Here is a 24,755-nt window from a genome sequence, read left to right as displayed (position 1 = left end):
AATGAATATAAACAATAGTATTATTATTTTTCATTATACAGTAGAGAAAGATATTAAACCCATAAACAAATAATTTTTCTTCTAGAACGTACACACCATTTCAATCTAATAAAATTAATAGTACATTCCTTATCAGTGCACTTTTTCATTACTCAATAAAGAGACAGTGAATCCTTCAAAAAAATAAAAAATAAATAAATAAAGAGACAGTGAAGGATGACGAAGCAAATTAATTAATTAATTAATCTTGTTCCATGGTTTTTATGAGGCCTGCCATAATGTTTGACAAGTGAAGATATGGTGTTGAATATTTTGTAGTTGCACCAACTACAACATTGAACAGTACAACTCATGTCACCATGGTTCTGCTTTGGCAGACAACTTGGTTGCCAGGTTTTTTAAACATTTGTTTGTTAGGGTTCTATTTTATCCGGCAGAGGGGATATATAATGCATTAAAAAAATATTGCTGGCAATTTATATAACATTTATCACGTCAGTTATAAAATAATTAATTTTACTTATCAAATTTTATTACTTAGTTTTTTCACTATTAAGATAATCACAATTAAATTTATAAGGAAATTTAGTAACTCAAAAATATTTTTCTTATGCATAATCGTTTGAAGAAGACATTCGTTAATTTTGTTTATTTAAGTAAAGAAAAATGTCATGTACATTCCTACTTTCATAATTTCAAATGTATATTCTCTTATATGGCAATAGAAATTATTATTAAATTTTAAATTTAAATTATAATTTTTACTGTAAAAAAAAAAAAAAAAAAAAAAAAAAAAAAGAGAATGAGAATATACGTTGTCTTCCTTAAAAGTATAAACTATCCAATTAGAGAGTTTAACCAAGACGAAAGGTTTGGTGACTTGGTCAAAGGCAGACAAGTCACCAAACCTTGTCTTAATCAGAGAGGAGAGGGAAAAGGGAAAGGATAAGTATTTGGGCTTAGTAAACATGAATATCGGGTCAATACAGAAACTGACTAGGCTAAAGTCGTCTGGTCTAGATTGGGATCCACCTCACGTGGGCTAAGATTGGAACCAATGTTTGGGCTAAGCTTGGAACCAAGGCCTGGCTTCAGCTTCACCCGGTTTATAAATATTATTTTAGTAGGAACGTATGTAGAAAAGGTACACATACTCCGCTCAATTTACCACTTTATTGTTGATTTATTTCCAAAACTATGAATTGTATCAATGTATTTCTTAAAATATTAAAAATTGTTAATGCACCCTAAAGCCAACAAAAAGACAAAAATAACCTTAACACAAATACTTATAAATTCAATAAAAAAACTAAATCTATTTTTTTAAAAAAAGATAGCACAAACTAAAAATTATAGAACACAAAATATTTTAAAAAAAAATGAAAAGCCTTGGTTTTTATTTATTTTTTTAAAATTTTTATATCATTTTAATAATTTTTATAATTTTGTGAAGGGTATTTTTGTTATTTGGTACATTGACATTATTTGGTAGTTTAGGGCTTTAGGGAGATGTTGACACAGTTGATAATTGAGAGAGCACATTGACAATTAAGGGGGATATGTGTACTTTTCTCAATATATATCTATATTTAAATTAAGGTTGATAATTTTTGATAAAATTCGCAAACTTGACATGAAATTAGAGAGTTAAGGATCAGCTTGAATATATATATATATTAATACAGAATGAAACTAGTCATGTTGAGTTTGGTAAAACATGTTAAATAAATTATTTTTGAGTCTAAACATATCAAATGAGTTAAGTGAGTTTGTTTTAAATATTATTCTGAATAATATTCTATTTTTTTTAAATAAATTATATTTTATTTAAATTTTAAAATTTTTTTAAAAAATTTTATTTAACAAAGTTAAACCTCACAATAAATTGTATGATATTGGCATTTAACATTCCAAACGGACCATAAGTAATTCGTGTTAGTGTTGGCCAGGACATGAATTGCCATAATTGCATGATATTGTCCACAAAAGCACGTTTCATATTCAGAATTTTATTTATTTTTCAGTGGGGTCACCATCAAAAGGGCCATTGCACATTTGCACAGAGCATCTCCACGAAGTCACGAACTGAGCAACTGACACTGCGGTACTGACTAATTCCACTGATAAATGAGAAGTGACCTTACGTGGCAAGATTGTACTGGTCTACAGGGTTTACAATAATTTCTAATTCTACCAATAATACGGAAATTATGATAATAAAATTTAAGATAATAATATCTGAAGTATATATTTAAAAATAATAACAAAACTTTTAGCAAATGAATTAGCCTGGACTGAGGAGTCGATTCGTCACAACACTTGGCTGATCAAATTAGAGATAGTTCATGAGATTTATCTGCCTAGTAGATGGTCGGTAACTCAAAATTTATTTAAACAGTCTTAATAAATAATTAACAATTCAAAAAAATTTAATTAAACGCATAAATTTAGCTAAATTTCTTAAACAGCTAAATCATTTTCATAAACAGTTAAATTGCTATCCCATTCGTGGAGCCGAATCGTTTTCATAAACAAAAGCCGCCAACCAGCCCATAGAGCCACCAAAACCCAGACTCTCTGTTTTTCTCTCTCGTAGCGCAGCCATGGCCTCTCTCTCAGCTGCGATCTCTCACTCTCCGAAGTCATTGCCTCGCCACGCGAAGCCCAAGAAGATCTGCCAATCGCAATGCCGTACACTCTCCCTTCCTCGCCACTCCCCTATTTGCAGGTGTACTCACTTTTCTTTCACGTTCATTCGTTACTTTCCAGCTTTATTTTCTGTTTGGTTCCCGAGAAAGTGAAGCAAATGAATGAAGAGATTGTTCAGAAAAATTAAAAGAAAAAAAAAAAAAATCTCAAGTTTGGGTTTGGTTTATTTTCCTGCAATTTCTCACCAACCAAACGGGATTGAAGTTGTTGTTGGTTCAATTTTAAATATAAGCATTAGAGTTGGATGGATTTGCTGTGTTTCTTTATGGTTACTTGCATGTGGCTCATGCAATCACTTTATCACAGTATGGAATCTGACCATAGCTAGAGCTGAATTCACGTAGGAGATGGGATAGTACTTGGGCGCCATTGTCTGATGCAATGGTATAAGTCTGGCTATGAAGAGCAAGTGTACAGGATTGGTTCTTGAGAGCGGCGGCTTCTTTATGCAAAATGAGAAAGAATAATTTAGTTCAGTTCACAGAATGAAAAGAGGTCGAGGGAGGCCTCAAACAACATCAGTGGACGTTATGAGAAATGTAATGATAAAAAGGAAGGTAACAAAGAGTATAATTTTGAATAGGATAGAATGGTGGCCCACCCCTATCAATTGCAAAAAGCTCCTTAAACACCAATTTGATTGGATTTAAAGCTTAGTTGAGTTGAGTTTTAAAATAAGGACCGTATATAGATCTTCATTCCCAGGATTAGCACTGAATAATGACCTAGTTAGGTGAGAGAATATTTGAGTTGAAGTTGTGTGTCCAAGTAGTTGAATTTGATTTTGGGGACTGAGAGGGAGACTAGTCGTTGAATTTGATTTTGGGGACTAAGGGGCGCCTTACGCTTTTTCTATAAAATTGATCTCTTACCTATCAAAAAAAAAAGAAAAAAAGAAAGAAATTGATTAAAAGTTGGTTATGCTGGAAAAGAGAAAGGGTTGGTCTATCTTCCATAATATACGTACAAAGACACAGACACACATATTGCTTATTAATTTAACTCATGCACCCTGCGGGATTAGAAATTTCCAGAATACCTTATTTATTGTGGAAAACCACTAGTAGTTTCTCCATGTAGTTGCAGAAAAGGTTTCTTTACTTTAACAATATTCAATTATGAATGAATTTCAAAGTTTTAATTCCATGGTGTATGATTAGTGATAGTACCAATACTTAAGAAACAGGTTGTAACATGTTATGCGTATGCTTCATGATTTTATTTGTATTGTTCAATCATTCATAATATTGGGTTGCTGCAATTTCTTATTTGAACAATATCTTGCTGTTCAAATAGGAAATCAAGTATCTTATATGGATTGCATGGTTACCTCCTCACATGTCCTTTATATATATATTTTTTATAATGTTTCTACTTCTGAGCTATCCAGTGTCAATCAAAGTTCACCCTCTAGGTTTTCTGCAAATATTGTCTCCCATTATCATGCTGTTTATATATTTATGAAGCGCTTTTTTTTCTTTTTTTTTTTCAGAATGGGTTTTGTTTCTCGGTGGGGAAGCAGAGGGACATCAAATACCCGCATTTTTACTTCAGTTAGAGGTTCGTTATCTGCCGTCTGTGTCATAGCATGTTTGAACTTTGCTTATGATCTTGTTGAACATAACTGTAAAGTTTTGTCTGTAATACCTTCCTCTCCATGCACTGTTAGATGTTTTACTGGATGAATCTGCGGAAAAGGTACAGCTTCCCAAAGGTGACACATGGTCTGTTCATAAATTTGGTGGTACCTGCGTGGGAAGCTCAGAAAGAATTAAAAATGTAGCAGATATTATTGTTAACGATGATTCAGAAAGGAAGTTAGTGGTTGTCTCTGCAATGTCAAAAGTCACAGATATGATGTATGACCTCATTGACAAAGCTCAATCACGGGATGAATCCTATATATCTGCATTGGATGCTGTTTTAGAGAAGCACAAATCAACTGCGCTTGACCTACTAGAAGGGGATGATCTTGCTAGATTCTTATCACGGTTGCATCATGACATCAGCAACCTTAAAGCAATGCTTCGTGCGATATATATAGGTATGAGACTTTTTCTCTCTCTATCTCTTTTGGTATTTACATGTGTGTGCACGCAAGAATATAATTGTAGGGCCTAACCTCTATCCTCTTAATAATTTACTATATTTCAAACCCATGCCTGATATTGTCATATTCAGCTTAAAGATTGGAACCCTAGCCTGTTTCATGATCGCTCATATCCAACTGGATCTGTCATGTTATCTTGATATTGCTTCTTATTTATTTATTTACTTCATTTCTTGTTGGTGGTGAACATCTTGAAATTGGTGGCTGTCCAATCCATTCACAATTTGGAATAGAGTTTATTAGAAGTGGTGGGTGTGAATCTAACAGTGAACTCAAGATAGTCAGAGATTTAATATTTATAATTATCTAATAGGTTTGTACTACTAGCTACATGACATGACGTGTGTTAGCCAGGGAGTAGTTTTTTTTCCCAATTTTCATTGGTTCTCTTTTCAAGCAAGCATGATATTCTATCTCTATTACACTTATGGAATCTTAAAGAGCACATATGGTAAACCTAGAATATATTTTGTGGCTTCTGTGGGTTCAAATCCCATTGGATGCGTAAGTTAATTACCAAGCAAAAAAATAAAAAAATAAAAAAACTTTTATGGCTTCTTTAACTACATTTATGATGAATCTAGTACTTCTTCAATAGTATGGGATATGTATTGAACACACCTTTAATGTTAGGATACCATCTTGGACTTTTGGTATGGACAATACAGTTACTCAATCCTCCATAAGTGTATTAAAAAAAAAAAAACATGTTAGTCAAAATTGTGATGGAGCCATGGAGGATATGGCTTCTGATAGAGCTGAACAGGGAAAAAGTGGATTTTATTTTTTTATTTTTTTGATGAGTTGAATTTTGACTTGCACTGAGGATGTATATTTTGGTACTCTAGAAAGTTTCACATTGGTTGGTCCTTATTAGATGAGATTGAGCTTTTATAAGTGATTCTAAGGAGCTCAAATTGCAACTTGACTGTGCACTTTGGGTTATATCTCTACGACACACTGGCACTTCTCTGTATTACACCTTAGTCAAACTTTCAGCATTAGATATGCAATGTTCCTGCTAGTGCGATAATAATATATGCTTTGAACTAACTTTAAGAGATGCACTCTTAATTCTTGATTTATGATTTTGGCTTAAATTACTGTTCGCTATTGCACTTATCAAAAAGATATTGCTATTTTGCTGCAATTTTTAGCTGTTTGTAAATGATTCCTTCTTATGTGTCATTTTCTGATTTCATTTACTGACCTACATGAACACTCATACTATATGATTATTGATTTTTCGGTTTCATTTTGGGTATGCTTCCAAGTTAGGGATTCTACATATAATATTGACTTCCATGCTTTGTGACTTGCAGCTGGTCATACAACAGAATCTTTTATGGATTTTGTTGTAGGACATGGAGAACTATGGTCTGCTGATCTGTTGTCATCTGTCGTTAGAAAGGTCTGGTGATTGTTTGCTCATTATTTAAAGTGTCTGCTAAATGTAAATTTTCCAATTATCTTGTACATACCTGTTGTCCTTTGCGTTCATTTTCTTTTTTCTTCTTTTGGCTCCTGCAGACTGGAATGGACTGCAACTGGATGGATACAAGGGAAGTCCTTATTGTAAATCCTACTAGTTCTAATCAAGTTGATCCTGATTACGTAGAATCTGACAAAAGACTTGAGAAATGGTATTCCCAAAATCCGTCTAAGACAATCATTGCAACGGGTTTTATTGCTAGCACAATGCAAAACATTCCTACTACCTTGAAGAGAGATGGAAGTGACTTCTCTGCAGCTATCATGGGTGCTCTATTTAGGGCCGGTCAAGTCACAATTTGGACAGACGTTGATGGTGTTTACAGTGCGGATCCCAGAAAAGGTTTGTGCTGGCCCTCATTTGATGCTTGTCCTCCATGTTACCAATTACTTGTATTTTAGAATGTGTACTTGAGAAATTTATCAATGGTAGTAAATATTTACAAGAGATCTACCTCTACCTATGTTTCTTGCAAAATCATTCTAATAATGGAACAATGCTTTTCTGGAATGTTCTAAAGCAACATTAATGTGGGTTTGATTCAATGCTGAGGATCATCTCTTCTGCAGTTAGTGAGGCAGTGATTCTGAGGACACTATCTTATCAAGAGGCCTGGGAAATGGTGAGCTTGACCATACATTTCTCTCAAAGTTGTTGAGGATTTCTAAATGCACATTTTTAACATGAACTTCAAAAAAGTGCAGTCATATTTTGGGGCAAATGTATTACACCCCCGCACCATAATTCCAGTGATGCAATATAGCATTCCAATTATAATAAGGAATATTTTCAACCTCTCTGCTCCTGGAACGAAGATTTGCCACTCTTTAGTTAGTGACAAAGAAGGTGCCCAAAATTTGGAGTCTCTTGTCAAAGGATTTGCAACGATAGACAACTTGGCCCTTGTAAATGTTGAGGGGTGAGCCATGGATCACAGTGATTGTTGCTGCCTATTTCTTTATCTTTATAAATTTCTTACTGTATTTACTTTTTATACCCATTTATAACATTCCTTCTAACTCTTCTTCATTTTTCACTTTTCCCAGAACTGGAATGGCTGGTGTTCCAGGTACAGCTCATGCTATTTTTGGTGCTGTAAAAGACGTGGGAGCCAATGTTATTATGATATCTCAGGTTCCTTGATCTTCTCTTTTCAATTTTATGGTAGTTTCAAATGGTACAACATTGACGATGCTCATTAATTGAGTGTTTAGGCTAGTAGCGAGCATTCTGTGTGCTTTGCTGTGCCTGAGAAGGAAGTAAAAGCTGTTGCCGAGGCATTAAAGTCTAGATTTCGTCAAGCTTTGGAGGCTGGGCGTCTATCTCAGGTGATTAACTTTGATTTAACTTTGATTTTTTATTTTGCATGGTAGGGTACATTGTGGGTCATTGGTTTTTTTTTTTTTTTGCATAGAAATTCATAATTAGTATGTTGTCAAGGATTCATCAAAACTTGGAAGGTTTCTTGGGATGGTGTAATATGTCACCGATCTAATACTTGTCCCTCTGAGTAAAGATCTGTGCATGTCATCATACTTGGGGGATTGCTAGGGAAATGGTTAGGAGTTGGTATTTTACTTGAGGAGATAAGTTGGAGGCAAACATTTCAGTGAGGTAGGTCCAAGATGGTGATAAGCAACTTAGAATTGATAGTGTTGTGCCCCTCTGTGCTCATCAATGAAATGAATTATTTATCAAAAAAAGAATTGATAGTATTGTAGTGATTTTGTGTGGCATGATTTTGTACTACTATTGTATTAGTAGCAATGAAAATTTTAGTTTAATTGATTCAAAGATTCTATAATGGGGTGGTTTGGAAATTCATTAGCAGAGGTTGGGAGGAGTTTTCTAGATTTAAGGTGGGTGACGGCTCCAAGATTAGTTTTTGGTATTATGGGTGGTGTGGGGAGCAACCCCTTAAGAAAGTGGTTCCGGAATTGTTTACCATTGCTTGCTTAAGGGATGCTTTTATGGCGAATTATCTTTAGTTCCTTAATGGTTCTCCTTAGTGGACATTAATTTAGTAAGAGCGGGGCATGATTGGGAGTTAGAATTCTTTACTTCGTTCTTCAATCAATTGTATTCTATTAGTTAAAAACAAGATGGTGTGGACAAGTTTTGTTGGAACTCCTCCAAGAAAGGGTTGTTTGATATAAGATCATTCTATAATGTCTTAATCCCCCATGACAACATTCCTTTTCCTTTGAGGTGTATTTGGTATAGTAAGGCCCATTTGAGAGTGGCTTTATTTGTTTGGTCGGCTGCTTTAGGTAAGATCTTCACTTTGGATTACTTGAGGAAATGACGTATCATTGTGGTAGATTGATGTTGCTTGTGTAAGAAGAGTGGGGAAATCATTGATCACCTTTTACTCCATTTTGAAACAGCTTGTGCCTTATTGAACTCTATTTTCGGCTTGTTCGGTTTAGCTTGGCCATGCCTTGTCTAGTGAGAGATCTCTTCGCTTGTTGGACAGTGGCAAAGTTAAAGGCCCTCTTTTTTAATACCCTTTTCCTTTGGATGGCTGCCTATGATTGTTCTCATAATTATAGTTTTCATGACGTTTTTGCTCTTTTTCTTTTTTGTTTTGATTAGTTGTTTCTCTTGTATACTTCCTGTGTACTTAGGTGTGCTCTTTGATTTTAATGAATTTCGATTACCTATAAAAAAATGGGGAAAATATACTTGTCCCTAAACTACCAACACTTTTACTCTTTTTTTGTGATAGGTAATAAACAGAATATTATTAAAAAGCGTAAAAGGCGCCCCTAAGCATACAGGGAGTATACAAAAAGGACACAAAAAAAAAAAAAAAAAAAAAGGGAAACACCCGAAAAACCCAAAAAAAGAAAATTACATCAAACCCCCATCTTCTTGCCCCTGTCCCGACTAGAACCCATTCCCCTAGCATCGAAATTGATAGAACATTCTAGATTCTTGACCTCTCTTTTTCCCTTTTTCCTTTTTATCTCCTTATCCTTCTTAGGAGGGGATTCAAAGTCAAAGCGCTTATCCTCGATCAAAGCCAAAAAATCTAGAAATCCCTTCTGATCAGAACCCACGAACGAAACCCCCATCGTGCGAAAACACGACTTGCTCTCTTCCACAACCCTGGAGTAAACAACAACACTATCCTTTGGAGCAACCCCTTTAGAAGAATCCCCCACCTCAACGATTCCAGACGGCAAACCAGGAACCAGGGGGCACCCAACAACACTTCCTTTAGGATCAACCCCCTTAGAAGATTCCCCCACCACAACGACCCTAGACGATAAACCAGTTAACTGGGGGTGCCCAACCACAAAGGGGACCGGTCTTGGCCAATGAGGAAACAAAACCCACTGACCACAGGGAAAGGAAACCGAAACCCCAGGAAGACCCAAGAGATTAACCCCACCAAAACTCCTTCCCAAGGCAGGGACATCCGCAAGCATCCCTGCCTGCCGACGGAGAGATGATGTTCGATACAAAGAATTACCAGAAGGCGCACTAAGAGCAACGCCGACGTGATCACTCCCAGCACCGACAGACGAGTCACCAATCTCCCCAAACTGAAAAACCTCAACACTCGACCTCACCCCAGCTGACGGAAGAACCCCTGCCTGCTGAAGGATGAGCCCTGATTCGGAAGAACTTGAAACTAAAGAAGGCCGCACCCCAGAAGGAATAACACTCAGAAACACCGGCGGACGCAACATCAGCGCCGGAAGAGAGGAAGGGACGGCACCCTCATTGACTGACTCGACCACAGGAACGAGCACCCGATCACTGGATCTAGCCCCGGAAAGAGCACCCGATCACGTCCGGTCGAAGGGCGCTCCCATGGAACTCCATCGGACGCTGAAGACACCCCTGACTCGAGCCCCGCCCCGATATTGCACCATCAGCCGACGACAGCTTACGGCCCGAAACATCGTCCGAATTGGCATTGGGCTTAAACTTTGCCCCAGCCCGAAACCCTTTAACAACAGACTTTACCCTCTTAAGCACCCGACCCGCCACAAAACCCACCCTACGTTTAAGCCCAAGAGAAGACTTATAGCCCAGCTTTTTCGGCAAGCCACAGGCCCAAACCAGCGCCTTGGAGAACTCTTATACCACCAAACTTTAAAAAGTGACATTTGGACCCCTCGAACTACCAATCCGTGTCAAATAAGCTAGCCCGTTAGTAATTGGTGTCAAAACAGATGGAAAAGTAGTCACTTGTGCTGCACGTGACTACTTTTGAACATTTATTACCAAAATATCCTTCAAAATCATTTAAAAAAAAACGAAAAAACAAGCTCTTAAACTGAATTAAAAAAAGGGCTTAAATGCTATTTTGGTACCTCTGCTTTGGACCATTATCAAATAACCACATCGGTTTAAAAAACTATCAAATGTGGTACTTGGAATTGTCTAATTACCAGAGTTAGTCCCTCCATCTATTTTCTTCTTAAAACTTAATGGCTTGCCACGTCAAATCTAACAATGACTGCCACGTGTCTCATATACCACATTAGCATTATTTAAAACAAAAAAAAAAGAAAAAGAAAAATAAGTTCAAAAAGAAGAAGAAAGAGAATGGTGTTGGTGGGAGGGGGAGCCACCCACCGGTGGGGGATCTCCCCCATGGGTATGAGAGTCTCCCCACCCATCCATGGGGGTTGAATGTCACCCCACCGTTGGGTGCATGGTGGATCCAACCCTGTGGGTGGGATCTACCCACGAATTGGTCGTGAGGGAATCCCACCCCTGGGGTGGGTAGTCGCGGCCCACCCGTGGGTTTCTCCCCCAACCTAGGGGTGGCCCGGGTGGGATCACCCGCGACCCACCAATTGGGTGGCATCTGACCCCCATCGGTGGGTGGGTGGGGAGACTCCCCCCAACCCAACCCAATTCTCATTTTCTTTTTAAAACATTTTTTAAAATAATACTAATGTGCATATGGGACACGTGGCCGTTGCTAATAAGTTTGATATGGTGGGCCGTTAAGTTTTTGGACCGAGGAACTAACTCCAATAGTTAGACAACTTCAGGTACCATGTGTGATAGTTTTTGAACTTGAGGTGACTATTTGATAATGGTTCAAAGAACACAAACCAAAATAACATTTAACCCTAAAAATAAAAAAACACTATGGGGTGGCCTAACCACCCCCTAGTGTGTGGGGGTGATTCGGCCACCCCCCAAAATGCAAAATGGGGGCACCACCCCCAAAATTCAAAAGGGGGGTGGCCAAACTACCTTTGATTTTTTTATTTTTATTTTTAAAAAAATTTGTAACAATTTTTTTATTTTTTTATTGTAAGGGTATTTTGGGAAGTTAAATGCAAAAATAGTCATGTGCAGCACACATGACTGCTTTTCCATCTCTTTTGACGCCAATTGTTGATGGAGTGACTTATTTGACACGGGGTGCTAATTTATCGGGTTCAAGTGTTACTTTTTAAAGTTTGGCGACGTAAGTGTAAAAGTGGTTGTAGTTCATGAGACTAAAATGTATTACACCCCTAAAAAAAAAAAAAAGAACAGTGAAATGAAATCATGTTAGCATAAGGAGCAGATTAGAAGATGTCATTGGATTTGGAAGTAAATTTGGCATTTATAGGGCTGGGTTTTGGTCCCACGAGGGGCTTGAATGCTTACCTTTTATCATAACCCCCCCTCCCCCCCCCCCCCAAAAAAATAAAATAAAGAAAAGAAAAAACATGTATCCTCATTTTAGAACTATTTTCAAGTATTTGGGAATACTGAATATAATTGAGGTTTACAGGTATCTTGGAATATATCTGGCATATACTCTGTGTTTTTTATTTTTATTTTTATTTATTTTTTTAAAAAAAAATTTGTGAATATTTCACAAGTTATTACATAGTACTCAACTGAAGTCAACTAGTCTTTATCATGATTAATAATGTTGTGGTATAACCAGGGATTCTGATGATTTCTCATAATCAGACCATCACTCTTTTTGATGAATTTGTGATTCTTTGTTTCTTTGTAGCATTGATAATTGGTGTCTCATCTTTTTTAATTTTTTATAACCATGTCAGCTTGCATGTTTTTTCCCTTTAACTTTTTCTCAGCATTAGGTGAATCTGTTATATCCCTCTTTGTGCTTTCCTCTTAGCAGCAGATGGATGGGTATCATTCCAATTCCATGACCAAGATGCATTGTTCTACATAAATCTATTCACTTATATTGAGTGCTCTGAATAGAATAGAGCTTGCCCCATTTCTTCGACCATGTAAGGAAAACCATGAGGTCTCTTAGTTGATCACTTGCTCCTTTGACTGTTTGTGTCAGTCTGTCTTTTTTTTTTCGGTGAGCTCGAGTGCTACCTGAATGGCTTGTGAACTATTTGGCTTATTAATATGTAAATTAATGGAGCCTTAGTGTCTTTATGGAAAATTGTTTCTCGAGTTTCCCCCTTGGTTTAGTGTCTAAGGGCTTGTTTGGATAACACTTGTTTTTTGATTATATTTTATTATTTTTCAAAAACATGCTTGGGTTGTTTTTTTGAATTAAAATTCTACTCAAGTTTTATTCAACTTTTTCTAATTTTATCTCAGGTCCTCTAAACCATACAAACATAATTTCAAAAAACAAATTTCTTGGTATTCACAATTTTAAATATAATAAAGAATAGTAGAATATAATACAAAAAAAATTGCACACCCAAACAAGCCCTAAGACTCTAAACTTGAACGTACTTTTTTTTCTTTCTATACCTGTTCTTGGCTCGCAAATACTTACAAACTTGGATATACTGTAAGTATTGGTACAATTTCGGTGTGCCTTCTTTGTTATCATGATTGATTTATTATTCATTTAAAACAATAATAGTCATTACGGTCACATTAAGTGGTTTAAACTGACAGATGCTTCCCCCCTGGTTTGGATACTATATTTCAGTGTTTATCACTCAGTTGTAAGTATGATATGGTGAAGGGCTCATTCGTGCTTGTTCCTTCATTAAGTGCTTGACATCAATGTAATTATATTATGTTCACATTTGTTTGACATACTATCATATGATAATTCTTTCTTAGCTGAGCCCCTTTTAGAAATTTAGTCTCAGAGCAATGCTTTTTATGTTTTTTAATTTTTTTGATATGATATGAATGCTTATTCTTGATTGTATTTGTTTCTAGTTTTCTGAATTTCTATTTGTCTATTTTAATTACCTTGCTCAGGTTGCAGTCATCCCAAACTGTAGCATTTTGGCAGCTGTTGGCCAGAAAATGGCAAGTACTCCTGGTGTTAGCGCTACCCTCTTCAACGCACTGGCAAAGGTTAGGGTATCATCCATGTTTGTATGAATCAATGACAGTTGTCTTGATTTATAGTTGTTATTTTTTGATGTAATTCTGTATGTGTTTTTGTCATCTTTGAAATTTGAGGCTTATTTGATCTGTGTGCTCAACCAAGTGATTTCCGAGAAATCATTGATCATGTTGACACTTCGGCATTGGGCTTTTCTCTTTTTCACTTTTTCACATTTTTTTTGTGTGTGTGTGTACCTGTTTCCATAAGTGAAGCTATGCTCAATATTCAATATTCTCAAATTTCCATGACAAAGTCCAACACTTTTCTTAATTCAAACAATGCAGGCAAATATTAATGTTCGTGCTATAGCTCAAGGTTGTTCTGAGTACAACATTACTGTAGTAGTCAAGCGAGAAGATTGTATAAAGGCCCTAAGAGCTGTCCACTCTAGATTTTATCTTTCAAGAACCACCATAGCAATGGGCATTATTGGACCTGGATTGATTGGTAGCACATTACTTGAGCAGCTAAGTGATCAGGTGCTTTTTTTTTTGGATAATTTTTATCATATTCTTTATCAGTTTTTCCCTACCATCTTTCACTTATCTTCATACAATGTCATATTATTTTTGGACATTAAATTACCTTGATTTTTCATATATATTAGAATAGAACATCTGGCAACATGAAATAAATTCACATTTATGGTATACTTTTAGGTTATGTTATACTTTTGAGCTTATTATATTAAAATTAGAGCAGTTTTAACCTTATTCTTTTTCCATTAGTTAGGGGGTGAGTTCATGGCATAATAATGCTGCTTTTTTTTTTTTTTTGGTCTCTTGGGTAGTTAGTGGTTTGGGTTTTAAAGTGACGATCTTAAGGCTGTTGAATTGCTGAACGAATATGTTTTCATATTTATGTCATTCATTTATTTATGACTTCTTTTTTTGGTGCAGGCAGCAGTCCTTAAGGAAGAATTTAATATTGATCTGCGTGTTATGGGAATCACTGGCTCTAGGACAATGCTTTTGAGTGACGTGTAAGTGAAAAGCTTTGAATTTAAATTTCTTACTTTCAAAATCCTTGTATCACGTAAATTAAAAAATGGGAATGGTTGTTTGACCAGAGCATGGTGCCCTTTGCTTTTCCTGTTTTGTCAAAATGTAACCCAGAAGTTCATCCAAAACAGCATACAATATGACAAATGAAGCCTTATAAGAAATCTCTGAACACCCCAGACAATTCGGCTTGCACAGGCTGCATGTGTTAAAGAATGCATCATATAGAAGGAACCTTCCTTTTGAGCATTTTTGTTTTTGGTCAATATAGGGAACTAAGTGCCTACTTAAAAGCACCTGAATTACTTGGTTGACTTAACACCCATTATTACTTATCAAAAGTTTCTAGATTCAAGTCCAACATTCTGCCTTATTCCATTAGTTTTCCTTGGCCTTGCTGTCTCTTGAAATCCTCATTCCAGTCACTACATCCTCGTATAAAGTGCCGAATCGCTTGATGTATTGGAAAGGCTCTCTCTTTTTTTTTTTTTTTTTTTTTTATTGTTTTTTCATGTAGACTGATTCTAAGATAATCTGTTTTATTATTCAAGGTTGGCAAGATAATAAGAAATAAGGGCCATGTTTGGTAAACTTTTAGAAAACTCTTTTCACTTTTCAAACGCTAAAAGCACTTTTCAAACATTAGTTATCCAAACTAGTATTCAGATATGGCCCTAATCACTGACACACTATTCAAAATAAACCACAAAAATCTTCTTCTTTTTTTTTTTTTTAAAAGAAAAAATTAAAAACACTTCTCAAACAGGCATCGCAAATATATTTTGAGAAGTGTTTTAGTGGGAACTAATACTTCAAACACTTCTCAATAAACTTTAGAAAACTCTTTTTTTCTTGATCCAAAACATTTCTCGCACCAAAAAAAAGTGGTCCCCACTAACACATTTTTTTGCTTTTTTATTTGAGGGGTATAATTGTATTTTTCATGCCATTTTTGTTATCTATTTTATGGAAAACATTAAGAGAGGTCTTGATTTACAAATGCATAAAGCATGAGTCTTGATTTCATTAAGTTGAAAACTGAGATTTTACTATCAAAAAACGCTAAAGCTCAAGTCACATAATTTCCCTTTTAAATATGATCATAAAGGTGCTCTTATAAAACATAGACATGCACCTGTAATATATTTAGCTGTTTTTTGCATTGAAAGTAGTTATGTTTTAAGGCCTTTGCTTGACATTATAGAACTTCTGAGAATAGATATATTACATCCAAAATTTTTTTTAAAAAAAAAAAAGAAAAAGAAAAGATACATCCACATTTCCAATTAGAGCACATGTTGCAGGAAATTTTTTTTTGACGAATAATAATTTTATTAAAAAAAAAGAAAGGCAAATCCCTCATACATGAAGATTATACTAGAGATTTTCAGAAATGAGGATTTAAGGAAAAGCATATTGGTCTCACTATCCTCAAAGAGTCAATGATTCATTTCTCTCCATATACAATAACTCAATCTAAAAGAAATCTCAGAAATGAGGATTTAAGGAAAAGCACATTGGTCTCACTATCCTCAAAGAGTTGATTTATTTCTCTCCAAATGCTCCACATTAAAAGTGCGGGAATAACTTTCTAGATAGCCTCTTTGGGATGTCCCCACTCTAGATATTTCCAGCATGACCCAAGAGACCCTGAACCTGTTAAGAACTAAGTGCCAGATATCAACGGTATACTCACAATGGATGAGAATAGTTTCCTCATCATTTTTACAGAGGCAACATCGGTTAACTAGTTGGAACTCCTGCCTTCTGAGATTATTCACCGTAAGGATTTTACCCAAAGCCGTTGCCCATAAGAAGAAAGCAATGCGAGGAGGGGCCTTCACCTCCTGACTACCATTATGGCATTATGTTGCAGCAAATTATTGGAACCCCTGACCACCATTATGGCATGATCTCAGCCAGGGTGAGAAGATTTATGCATCTTCTTGCCCAAATAGCATTAATGTTCTTACAAAGCAGTCTTTAAGTGCATTTAGCTTATCACTTGTCACTGTCTTCTTGTAAACAAAGAAAAAAATAGTATTTTCTCTTCAAAATTTGATACTTAGAATAAACTCTCCTCCGAGTCTAATGAATGCCTACTATTGACTTTTGTCCTTTAAAAAGTAAATGTTGCGCTTTAACGTATGCTTGGACTTGTTTGTGGATTAACTAGATTCCTTTTGCCTGTTTGATTCATTGTGATTCAGCCATTTCTCACTCTATGACTATTAATCTTGAATCTTTGTCATTTCTGTTTGTAGGGGTATTGAACTATCTAGATGGAGAGAACTTCAAAAGGAGAAAGGTGAAGTGGCTGATTTGGAGAAATTCACTCAACATGTGCGTGGGAATCATTTTATTCCAAATACTGTTTTGGTAGACTGCACAGCTGACTCTGTCGTTGCCAGCCATTATTATGATTGGTTGAGGAAAGGAATTCACGTAATTACCCCTAATAAAAAGGCGAATTCAGGACCACTTGATCAGGTAATATCAGTAATTTGATGTCATAGACTTTCAGGATTAGTTGGTTCCTATATTGTATCAACAATATAAAGCCTAGAATTTGCAAATTATGAGTTGTGTGCTTTAAGGAATCTGCCATAAGTGCTCAGAGGTCCTCATACATGGTAAGGAGCGAAATTCCAATAGAAATGAAATCACAAGGGTAAACCAATTCGTCTAAGTGAGACTTTTATACTATAAAAAAGAAAGTGATAATTACTACAATAATATATTCCGTATTTTTTCTTATAATTATTAATGTTGTGTCTATTGCGACATCTTTGCTGTCCAATTTCAGTACTTGGAGTTGCGAGCTCTTCAACGGCAATCCTATACACATTACTTCTATGAGGCTACTGTTGGAGCTGGTCTTCCAATCATTAGCACTTTACGAGGTCTTCTCGAAACTGGGGACAAAATATTGCGCATTGAAGGCATCTTCAGGTTTTGTTATGTAGTAACCCTATTTGCTTTTCTTCTTTTTCTTCGTCTTTTAGATTTTTGAATGTGGGGATTCAATATGAACAGTATCAAGCATCACCCACCCTTCCCTTGGACCAAGGAAAAAGAAAAGAAAAAGAGAAACCTTATACTCTTTTTAAGACAAAAAGTAATGATGTTTAGATGTGTACCGGATGCTTATCTTTTATTTGCTATTGCAGTGGGACTTTGAGTTACATCTTCAACAACTTTATTGGTAAACGAGCTTTCAGCGAGGTGGTGGCTGAAGCAAAACAAGCCGGTTATACTGAGCCAGATCCAAGGGATGATTTGTCTGGAACAGATGTTGCCAGAAAGGTATTGTGTTTAATTTGTTGCCAGCTATGTACTTAGGTTGCGTGTTTGCGCTTGTGATTACTTATAAAAAAAAAGTTTGTTGTCAGCTGCATTATAAGTGGAACAGAATGTTGTAATATTTTGTATGTCTGCCTAGGAGTGAAAATGAGGATGTGGTTATTAGTAATATCCGCACCTGTATAATGTGGTTATCACTTTTAGATATCCATATAATACAATTACTATCCGCATTCGTGCGGTTACTGCGTTTATTGAATGCGGTTATTATCCGCTATTCGCATATAAAATTAATGACCATTTTGGATTACTATTCAGATCTATATGCAAGATTAAATAATGCAGTTATTACTATATGCAAGTTTAAATAAATTAATATTTCACTTGTTATACAATTCACGATTATCACCAATAAATGATCATTGTCTCATAGAGTAATTGGGATTTAGATTACCCAAAAACAAAAACAAAAAAAAAGTAAATGTAGTAAGATATGACTTTGAGATGATAGTGAAAAAAATCTAACATAACCTAAAGGTCCTAAATTTACCAAATCCAAAATGACGTCGTTTAGTGAATTTAATTAAATATATATATATATAAAAATAATATTTTATATAAAGGGAATGCGGATTTGCATTTCCTAAAACCGCTATCCGCATATGCAAATAGTGTTTTTTTTTTGCTAACCGCATTCGCATATGCGGATAACGAATATGTGTAAATAGTGGATACGAGCGGTTATTATACGCCCACATTTTCACCCCTATGTCTTCCACCACTTATTGCTAAATGTCAAAAAAAGGTGCATTGTATCGATATACCATCCCTTGGATATCCCTTTGGGAGCAGCTTGATTACACGTTGGGGTGTCTAAAAAAAATGATTTTGTTCCAGGCAGAGCCAGTTAGCTTACCTAACAATCAAATTTTGAAGTTTCTTTTCTGAGAAAAATAGTTAACTTGTTGACCTTTGTCTGCTGCTGCTGTTTCAACTTTGTTCCATGGGTGAGCTTGAGGTAGCCTGGTGGCTGGCATGTCCCCATTGTAGTGAATACAAAAGTATGGCTGCTGATTGAAAAGGCCTGTTGCTGGCATATGCTGTTTTTTGCTGCTTAATAATACTTATTTATAACCCAAATTTAACTGTTAACTGTCTCATTTCTTTTATCTGTCGCAGGTGATCATCCTTGCTAGGGAGTCTGGTTTAAAGCTAGAACTATCCGATATTCCTGTTCAAAACCTTGTGCCCGAACCGTTAAGAGTAAGAACTAACTTTGTGAATCATAAGAGTGATTTACTGATAGCATTAATACACCTTTGATATGGGCATACCTATGATTTGCTGCAGGCTAGTGCTTCAGCTGAGGAATTTTTGCAACAACTGCCACAATACGATCAGAACATGACCAACAATCGAGAGGTTGCTGAGGATGCGGGGGAAGTGAGTATCTCTAAGATACTACTGCTTGTTTGAACCTACTTAAAAGGGTAGCCAGATGTTATTGCTAAACTAACCAGCCATTTTAAATGATAAATTGATAGCACGGTTTATAGCTATAATTAGACTTTCTAAATGTCGAATGAAGTTGGCTGGTTAAAGTCTCACTTTGGCATCCCCTGGAATCATATAACATTTGAGTGTCCTATCATTCTTTCAAAGATATATATATATATATATATATTTTTTTTTTTTTTTAAAAAAAAAGCATAAAAAAGTATCCATCAGAATTGTTAGTTTTTATAATTTTTATTTACACTGTTTTGGATTTTTGGTACCATTGATGTTGATGGGGCCTATTACGTGCTGATGGGTTTGTGAACCTGTATTTGTGGGTATTTCTGTAAGTTTGCAGCCAGTTTGCTATAGGAAGATTAATTATATATATGAGATAATTGCTTCATAGGACTCTTTATTTTTCTCTAATTCTGCTTTTTAAGTATTTTTCCCTTTGTTCCTGATGAGCTTGTGATATATTTCAAGGTCTTGAGATACGTCGGGGTTGTGGATGTGGTTAATCAGAACGGTCGAGTGGAGCTGCAAAGATACAAGAAAGATCATCCATTTGCACAACTCTCTGGATCAGATAACATTATTGCTTTTACAACAACAAGATACAAAAGCCAGCCTTTGATAGTCCGGGGACCAGGTGCCGGGGCCGAAGTCACGGCTGGAGGAATATTCAGTGACATATTGCGGCTTGCCTCTTATCTTGGTGCTCCGTCGTAGTAATATTCTTTCACAAGGCCGTAGTCCATGTCCTTCAGGCCTTAAGTTGTGTTTTTTTCCCTGTTGGACATGTTGTGGTAGTCAATAGATCCTTTGTGTTATTGTATGCCACTCTTATTTTATGGTGCTCTAGTAGGTTGATCTACGAAGCGGCTTTTAGACCAGGAGGTGTAACTGTAGGAAGCATTATGGCCTATTGGAAAAGAGTAGTTTTTAGGAAAATAGGTTCAGTTACTGCTCTTTTCTCTTCTTGAGTATATAATGCCAATGTGACCATCTTTTTGGTCTAACAGAGATATTTTGGTAATTTAGTAAAACTTTGTTTTCTGCGATAATATTGGGGCAAATAGGAGTGTTTTGGACTTCACTATCATTTGATGCTTTGGCTGTAACTTTTGAGTCGGTCCGGTGATTTCGTGGCACCAGTTCTCGCAGGAGGGAATAAGATCCTCTCAATTTCAAAAGAAATTGATAGTATTCATTTTATGACGAGAATTTAAAGTGGTGCACCTGACAGTGAGGGCGTATATGATGTTAATATTAGCATGTTTTTTTTTAGAAAAAAAAAAAAATCAAATATAATGCTATTAAATGTGTCAACTTTAAATCTTAACCGTAAAATGGCTAACTCATCCTTTGTAATTCTAGAACCACATTTTGGCTTTAATAGGAAGTCTCTTTGTATGTCTGCGTATGTATGATATTCAAATCGTAAGGTAATTCTAATACATGGTAATGCAAACAACTTAATCTTCATATTCATATTGCAATTTTCTATGGCTCCTCTTGTAAAAGTTTTAGTTTGGAAGCTGATTTATAATACAAATTTCAGTGAGTGATGCTAGATTAAAAAAATATCACCTCAAGGCTGCTTGACAAAATATTTCAGAATTCCATTCAAATAAACTGTTTCTCTAATCCATTGATCTTGGGGCTAAGGTAAAACTTTGGATCTCTGAAAAACCTAAAAATTATTGCTGCCTTGTCAGCTGAAAGGTCTGTGTTTCCTAGAATGTACTCCTTCGATGCCTTTGCAATTGCCTCAACCGAACCAATCGCTTGATGAAGCTGCAGAGAAATGTCAGGATAAGAATGTCCCGAAAACCTCAATGATCACATCATATGAATGAATAAAAAACAGAAACTGTCCTACAATTAAAAAAAAAAAAAAAAAACCAAAAAAACTGTCCTACCATCAGGTAATAGTTGCAAAAGATTTGAAGATGATGCCAGGCTCATCATATGCCTGGATATGCAGGAATGAGCCTTATCAGGATCCTTCTAATAAGTTGCATGGATTTTTGTGGATTATTAATCGTACTTCTCTTTGACTGACCACTTGATGCAAATAAATTAAAGTCTCAGAGTGGAAATGCTGGCTGCGACTAAGGACTTTGGAGAGGAATAGGATCCTCTCCATTTCAAGTGAAATGGGGAAGAGCTATTTCATGGTCAATATTATATTGTTCACTTTTGTCAAAACTGAAAAATATGAACAAACAAACCCTAGTGTAGAGTTTTGTTTTTATGATTTGTAAAAAAACTCCTTATATCGTCCAATATAATTTAGACGACAATGTTTCATCAGAAAGATGCACGAATGCCAGAGGAAAAAAAAAACTACAAGATTGAACAGGTTGGTTTCATTATAGTGGGTTAAAATTACCGCATTCGCATCATGATTGTCAATGCCTGGTATGGATGTGACCACTCTAAGGAAAGCGTCCATCCCCTGCACTGAGCGTTTCCTCTTCACAAACAAGACAAGATAAAAGCGCGTGTTAGGTGCATCTTGAAAAACAATGAGCAAATGACACTGTTAATTTAGAATATTTAATTTTGAGTACAAAATAAAAGCAAAAGAATAGTTCTATTCAACTGACCTCAGTTTTCAATTTTGCTATGGCAGCCTTTTGCTTGCATACTGCAATTTGCATGTTTATTTAGGGAAATCACTTGGAGGAATCCATTCAAGTGAACTTCAAATAATAAGCTCTTACCCCCACGAGAGTGAGCTATGTTGACAATCTTCTCAAAGCCCATCTCTAAGTCTTGTACAGGCACAAAGGTTGGCTTACCAAGCTCCATTCCATATCTTTCATAGAGTCAAACAAATCCCAGTTCCTTAAAATCGGTCACATGCCCCCAAAAAAATCAATTGTGACATAAGTTTCATATGACTCACTTGAAGTAAGAGCGAACAAACAAATCATTTTGTTCCTTGGTTGGGAGGATGACAACAACATAGAGATTTGCAAATTGCCCCTTCAGTTTCTGAACTCTGCATAGAACTGATCAGATTAAGCATTTACACCAGACAATTAAGAGGGGCAAAATCTACAACAGCCTGGATACCTGCTGAAAATTGGTGAGATGTATTTGGAATCCAATTTTGTCACAAACACGAATGCCACCGACAATCCCCCACAATTGAAAATGAAATCCTACAGATAAAACCGTCCAATTGAGCAATGTGCCAATATTACTCAGAATATAAGCAATTAGATGTTAAAGTATTAATTAAAGATTAAATTCATACTTTTTTATAAGTTTAAGCTTTTGGGAGAGTGATAATTTTTCGTTGTGTAAGAGCAAATATACTAAATGATTAAATTCACGTTTTCCTATAAACTTAAGCTTTTGATAAGTGACGATTTAACAATAGATACATATACCGGGGCGATTGGGACAAAGTTAAGACGGAATGAATTTGCACTGAGGAAGGAGGCGACAAAATTTATGAAAGATGGGTGTTGTTCATCTCTCCATGTGGTGCTCATCATACAAACCCCACTACAACCTGCAGTAGTCAAACAAACACTGGCTCAAACTACGCCATTTCAAAAAGACATACAATTAATTGAATGCTACAAGTTTACAACAAATGTTTAATGCGACTCACAGTGATCGGCTTCAATTACGCATAATCTCTATACATAGATACAACCATAGATGAAATTCATGTTTAAAAATTACTAAAGATCATGAGCTAAATATTTAAAATTCAAAAATCTTAATTACCATTATTGCTAGCTAGAAAAATTATAAGCCTCTTTATTTCTAAGCAATCATGCGGAAAACTTTGATCATATTCTGGAAGGTCGTGGAAATTTTATGACGTTTAACATCTCTCACTGTATTTTTAAAATTTTCAAATATTTTGTGAAAAATTAGTTACTGAGCAGCAATCTCCGTTTGGTTACTAAGAAATTGAACAGCCTAAATAACTTGCTGAATTTATCAGGCACAATTCCTGCGGATCTTCTCAGGAACCAAACAGAAAGTAATGCTCTCTTTGGATGAGACCATGAATTTGACTCTTGAAAGAAAATAAATAAATAACTGGATTTTTAAAATTCGACAACCTATTGCGTTTTCCTTTTCATTTATAAAGTAGCCGTGAGATTCCAAGTCATATTTGATTTCTAGTTCTACGGTTTCTGAGGAGCCAAACAGATCGCAACTGGAATCAAATGGAGCTAAATGAAAACAGAACAACAAAGCATTGAATTGCGAGGGAAAGGAACCTGCGTTGGTGAGCTTTGATGGATTTTGAGCCGTCGGATCTCTGTAGCTTCTTTGAAAATTCGCCATTTGTGAAGCTGAAAAGAAAGTTGTAGAGAGAGAGAGAGAGAGAGAGAGAGATTTTAGAGAAGCAGAAAGAAAAACGAGAGCCTTGTATTGGGATTGTGAGGAGAGAATTCTCAAGGAAACTGTTCGGATACTTTCTCTTACACTGTCACTCGCCTGCCGTTACTCTAACTTACACTAGCTACAATCCCCAGTTTTTTATTGCATTAATCACAAACCCGCGCAACCTTGGTTTAAAATTTATACGTGTTGCTTCTCGTTAGTCCCAACCATTCTTTTTTATTAAATATGTAAAATTAAAGGATGGAAATTTTATTAAAATAATATTTATTATTTTTAAAATTTGATGAATTGAAAATTTTATTGCATTAACAAACTTTGTTTGCGGTGATTCGGGATGGTGGATCGACCACCACCCTCAGGCTGTTTTTTTTTTCCTGAAAATATTAATTTTAAGGGTATTTATATAAATTTAGCTTTTAAACTTAAGGAAAAAGTACATGTAATTCTCTCAAACTACCATCTCATTGTCAACGTCTTTCAAATTTACTAATTGTGTCAACGTTCCTCCTAAATTACAAAAAAAAATGTCAATATCCCCATAATGACAAAAATACCCTTCATAAAATTATTAAAAAAAATTAAATCTAAAAAAATTAAATAACAAAAATTTATAAAAAACAAAATTAAAAACTGTTTTTTTTTTCTTTTTATAAATTTTTTTTTCTTTTTAATTTAATAAAAAACTGGTTTTTTTTGGTTTGTTTTGTTTTTTTAAATTTTCAGTTAATTTTTTTTTAAAAAAAATAGTTTTTTTTTTTCGCTTTTTCTTTAATTTGTTTTTTTAAAAAATATTTTTTAAAGTTTTTTATTTTTTAGTTTATTTCTTTTCTCGAATTTATAAAGATATTTTTGTCTTATTCAAAAAGATTTATGGTTATTTTTATCTTTTTGTTGGTTTTATAGTGGACGTTGACATTTTTTGGATTGGTAGTTTAAGAGGATATT

General features: G+C 35.3%; 2 protein-coding genes across 3 annotated transcripts; one reads left to right on the top strand and one right to left on the bottom strand.

Moving 5' to 3' along the window:
- The first annotated feature begins 2,494 nt into the window (after window positions 1-2,494).
- On the top strand, window positions 2,495-20,491 carry LOC133862032 (bifunctional aspartokinase/homoserine dehydrogenase, chloroplastic-like). The gene is made up of 18 exons (XM_062297871.1): window positions 2,495-2,728; window positions 4,202-4,269; window positions 4,379-4,753; window positions 6,142-6,230; window positions 6,350-6,653; window positions 6,881-6,933; window positions 7,016-7,230; window positions 7,358-7,445; window positions 7,526-7,639; window positions 13,491-13,589; window positions 13,908-14,102; window positions 14,523-14,605; window positions 16,889-17,114; window positions 17,431-17,576; window positions 17,795-17,930; window positions 19,107-19,190; window positions 19,278-19,370; window positions 19,911-20,491. The coding sequence occupies exons 1-18, from the start codon at window positions 2,604-2,606 to the stop codon at window positions 20,154-20,156; spliced, it is 2,739 nt and encodes a 912-aa protein (XP_062153855.1). The 5' UTR covers window positions 2,495-2,603; the 3' UTR covers window positions 20,157-20,491.
- A 537-nt stretch (window positions 20,492-21,028) lies between these two features.
- Window positions 21,029-23,944, bottom strand: LOC133861861 (protein PARTING DANCERS). 2 transcript variants are annotated; one of them, XM_062297679.1, is made up of 9 exons: window positions 23,892-23,944; window positions 23,684-23,758; window positions 22,832-22,956; window positions 22,512-22,600; window positions 22,342-22,437; window positions 22,157-22,251; window positions 22,040-22,080; window positions 21,823-21,906; window positions 21,029-21,224 (listed from the first exon to the last, which is right to left on the bottom strand). In XM_062297679.1, the coding sequence occupies exons 2-9, from the start codon at window positions 23,748-23,750 to the stop codon at window positions 21,054-21,056; spliced, it is 768 nt and encodes a 255-aa protein (XP_062153663.1). In that variant the 5' UTR covers window positions 23,751-23,758; window positions 23,892-23,944; the 3' UTR covers window positions 21,029-21,053. The 2 variants fall into 2 exon arrangements, with proteins under 2 accessions (XP_062153663.1, XP_062153661.1); XM_062297677.1 differs by lacking the exon at window positions 23,892-23,944 and having other exon boundaries at window positions 23,684-23,871.
- Between the last annotated feature and the right edge of the window lie 811 nt (window positions 23,945-24,755).

Source organism: Alnus glutinosa, chromosome 2 (assembly GCF_958979055.1).
Source record: "Alnus glutinosa chromosome 2, dhAlnGlut1.1, whole genome shotgun sequence".
NCBI classification, from domain to species: Eukaryota; Viridiplantae; Streptophyta; class Magnoliopsida; order Fagales; family Betulaceae; genus Alnus; species Alnus glutinosa.
Note: the sequence above shows the minus strand (reverse complement) of the source record. Positions and strands in the feature narration are given on the sequence as shown.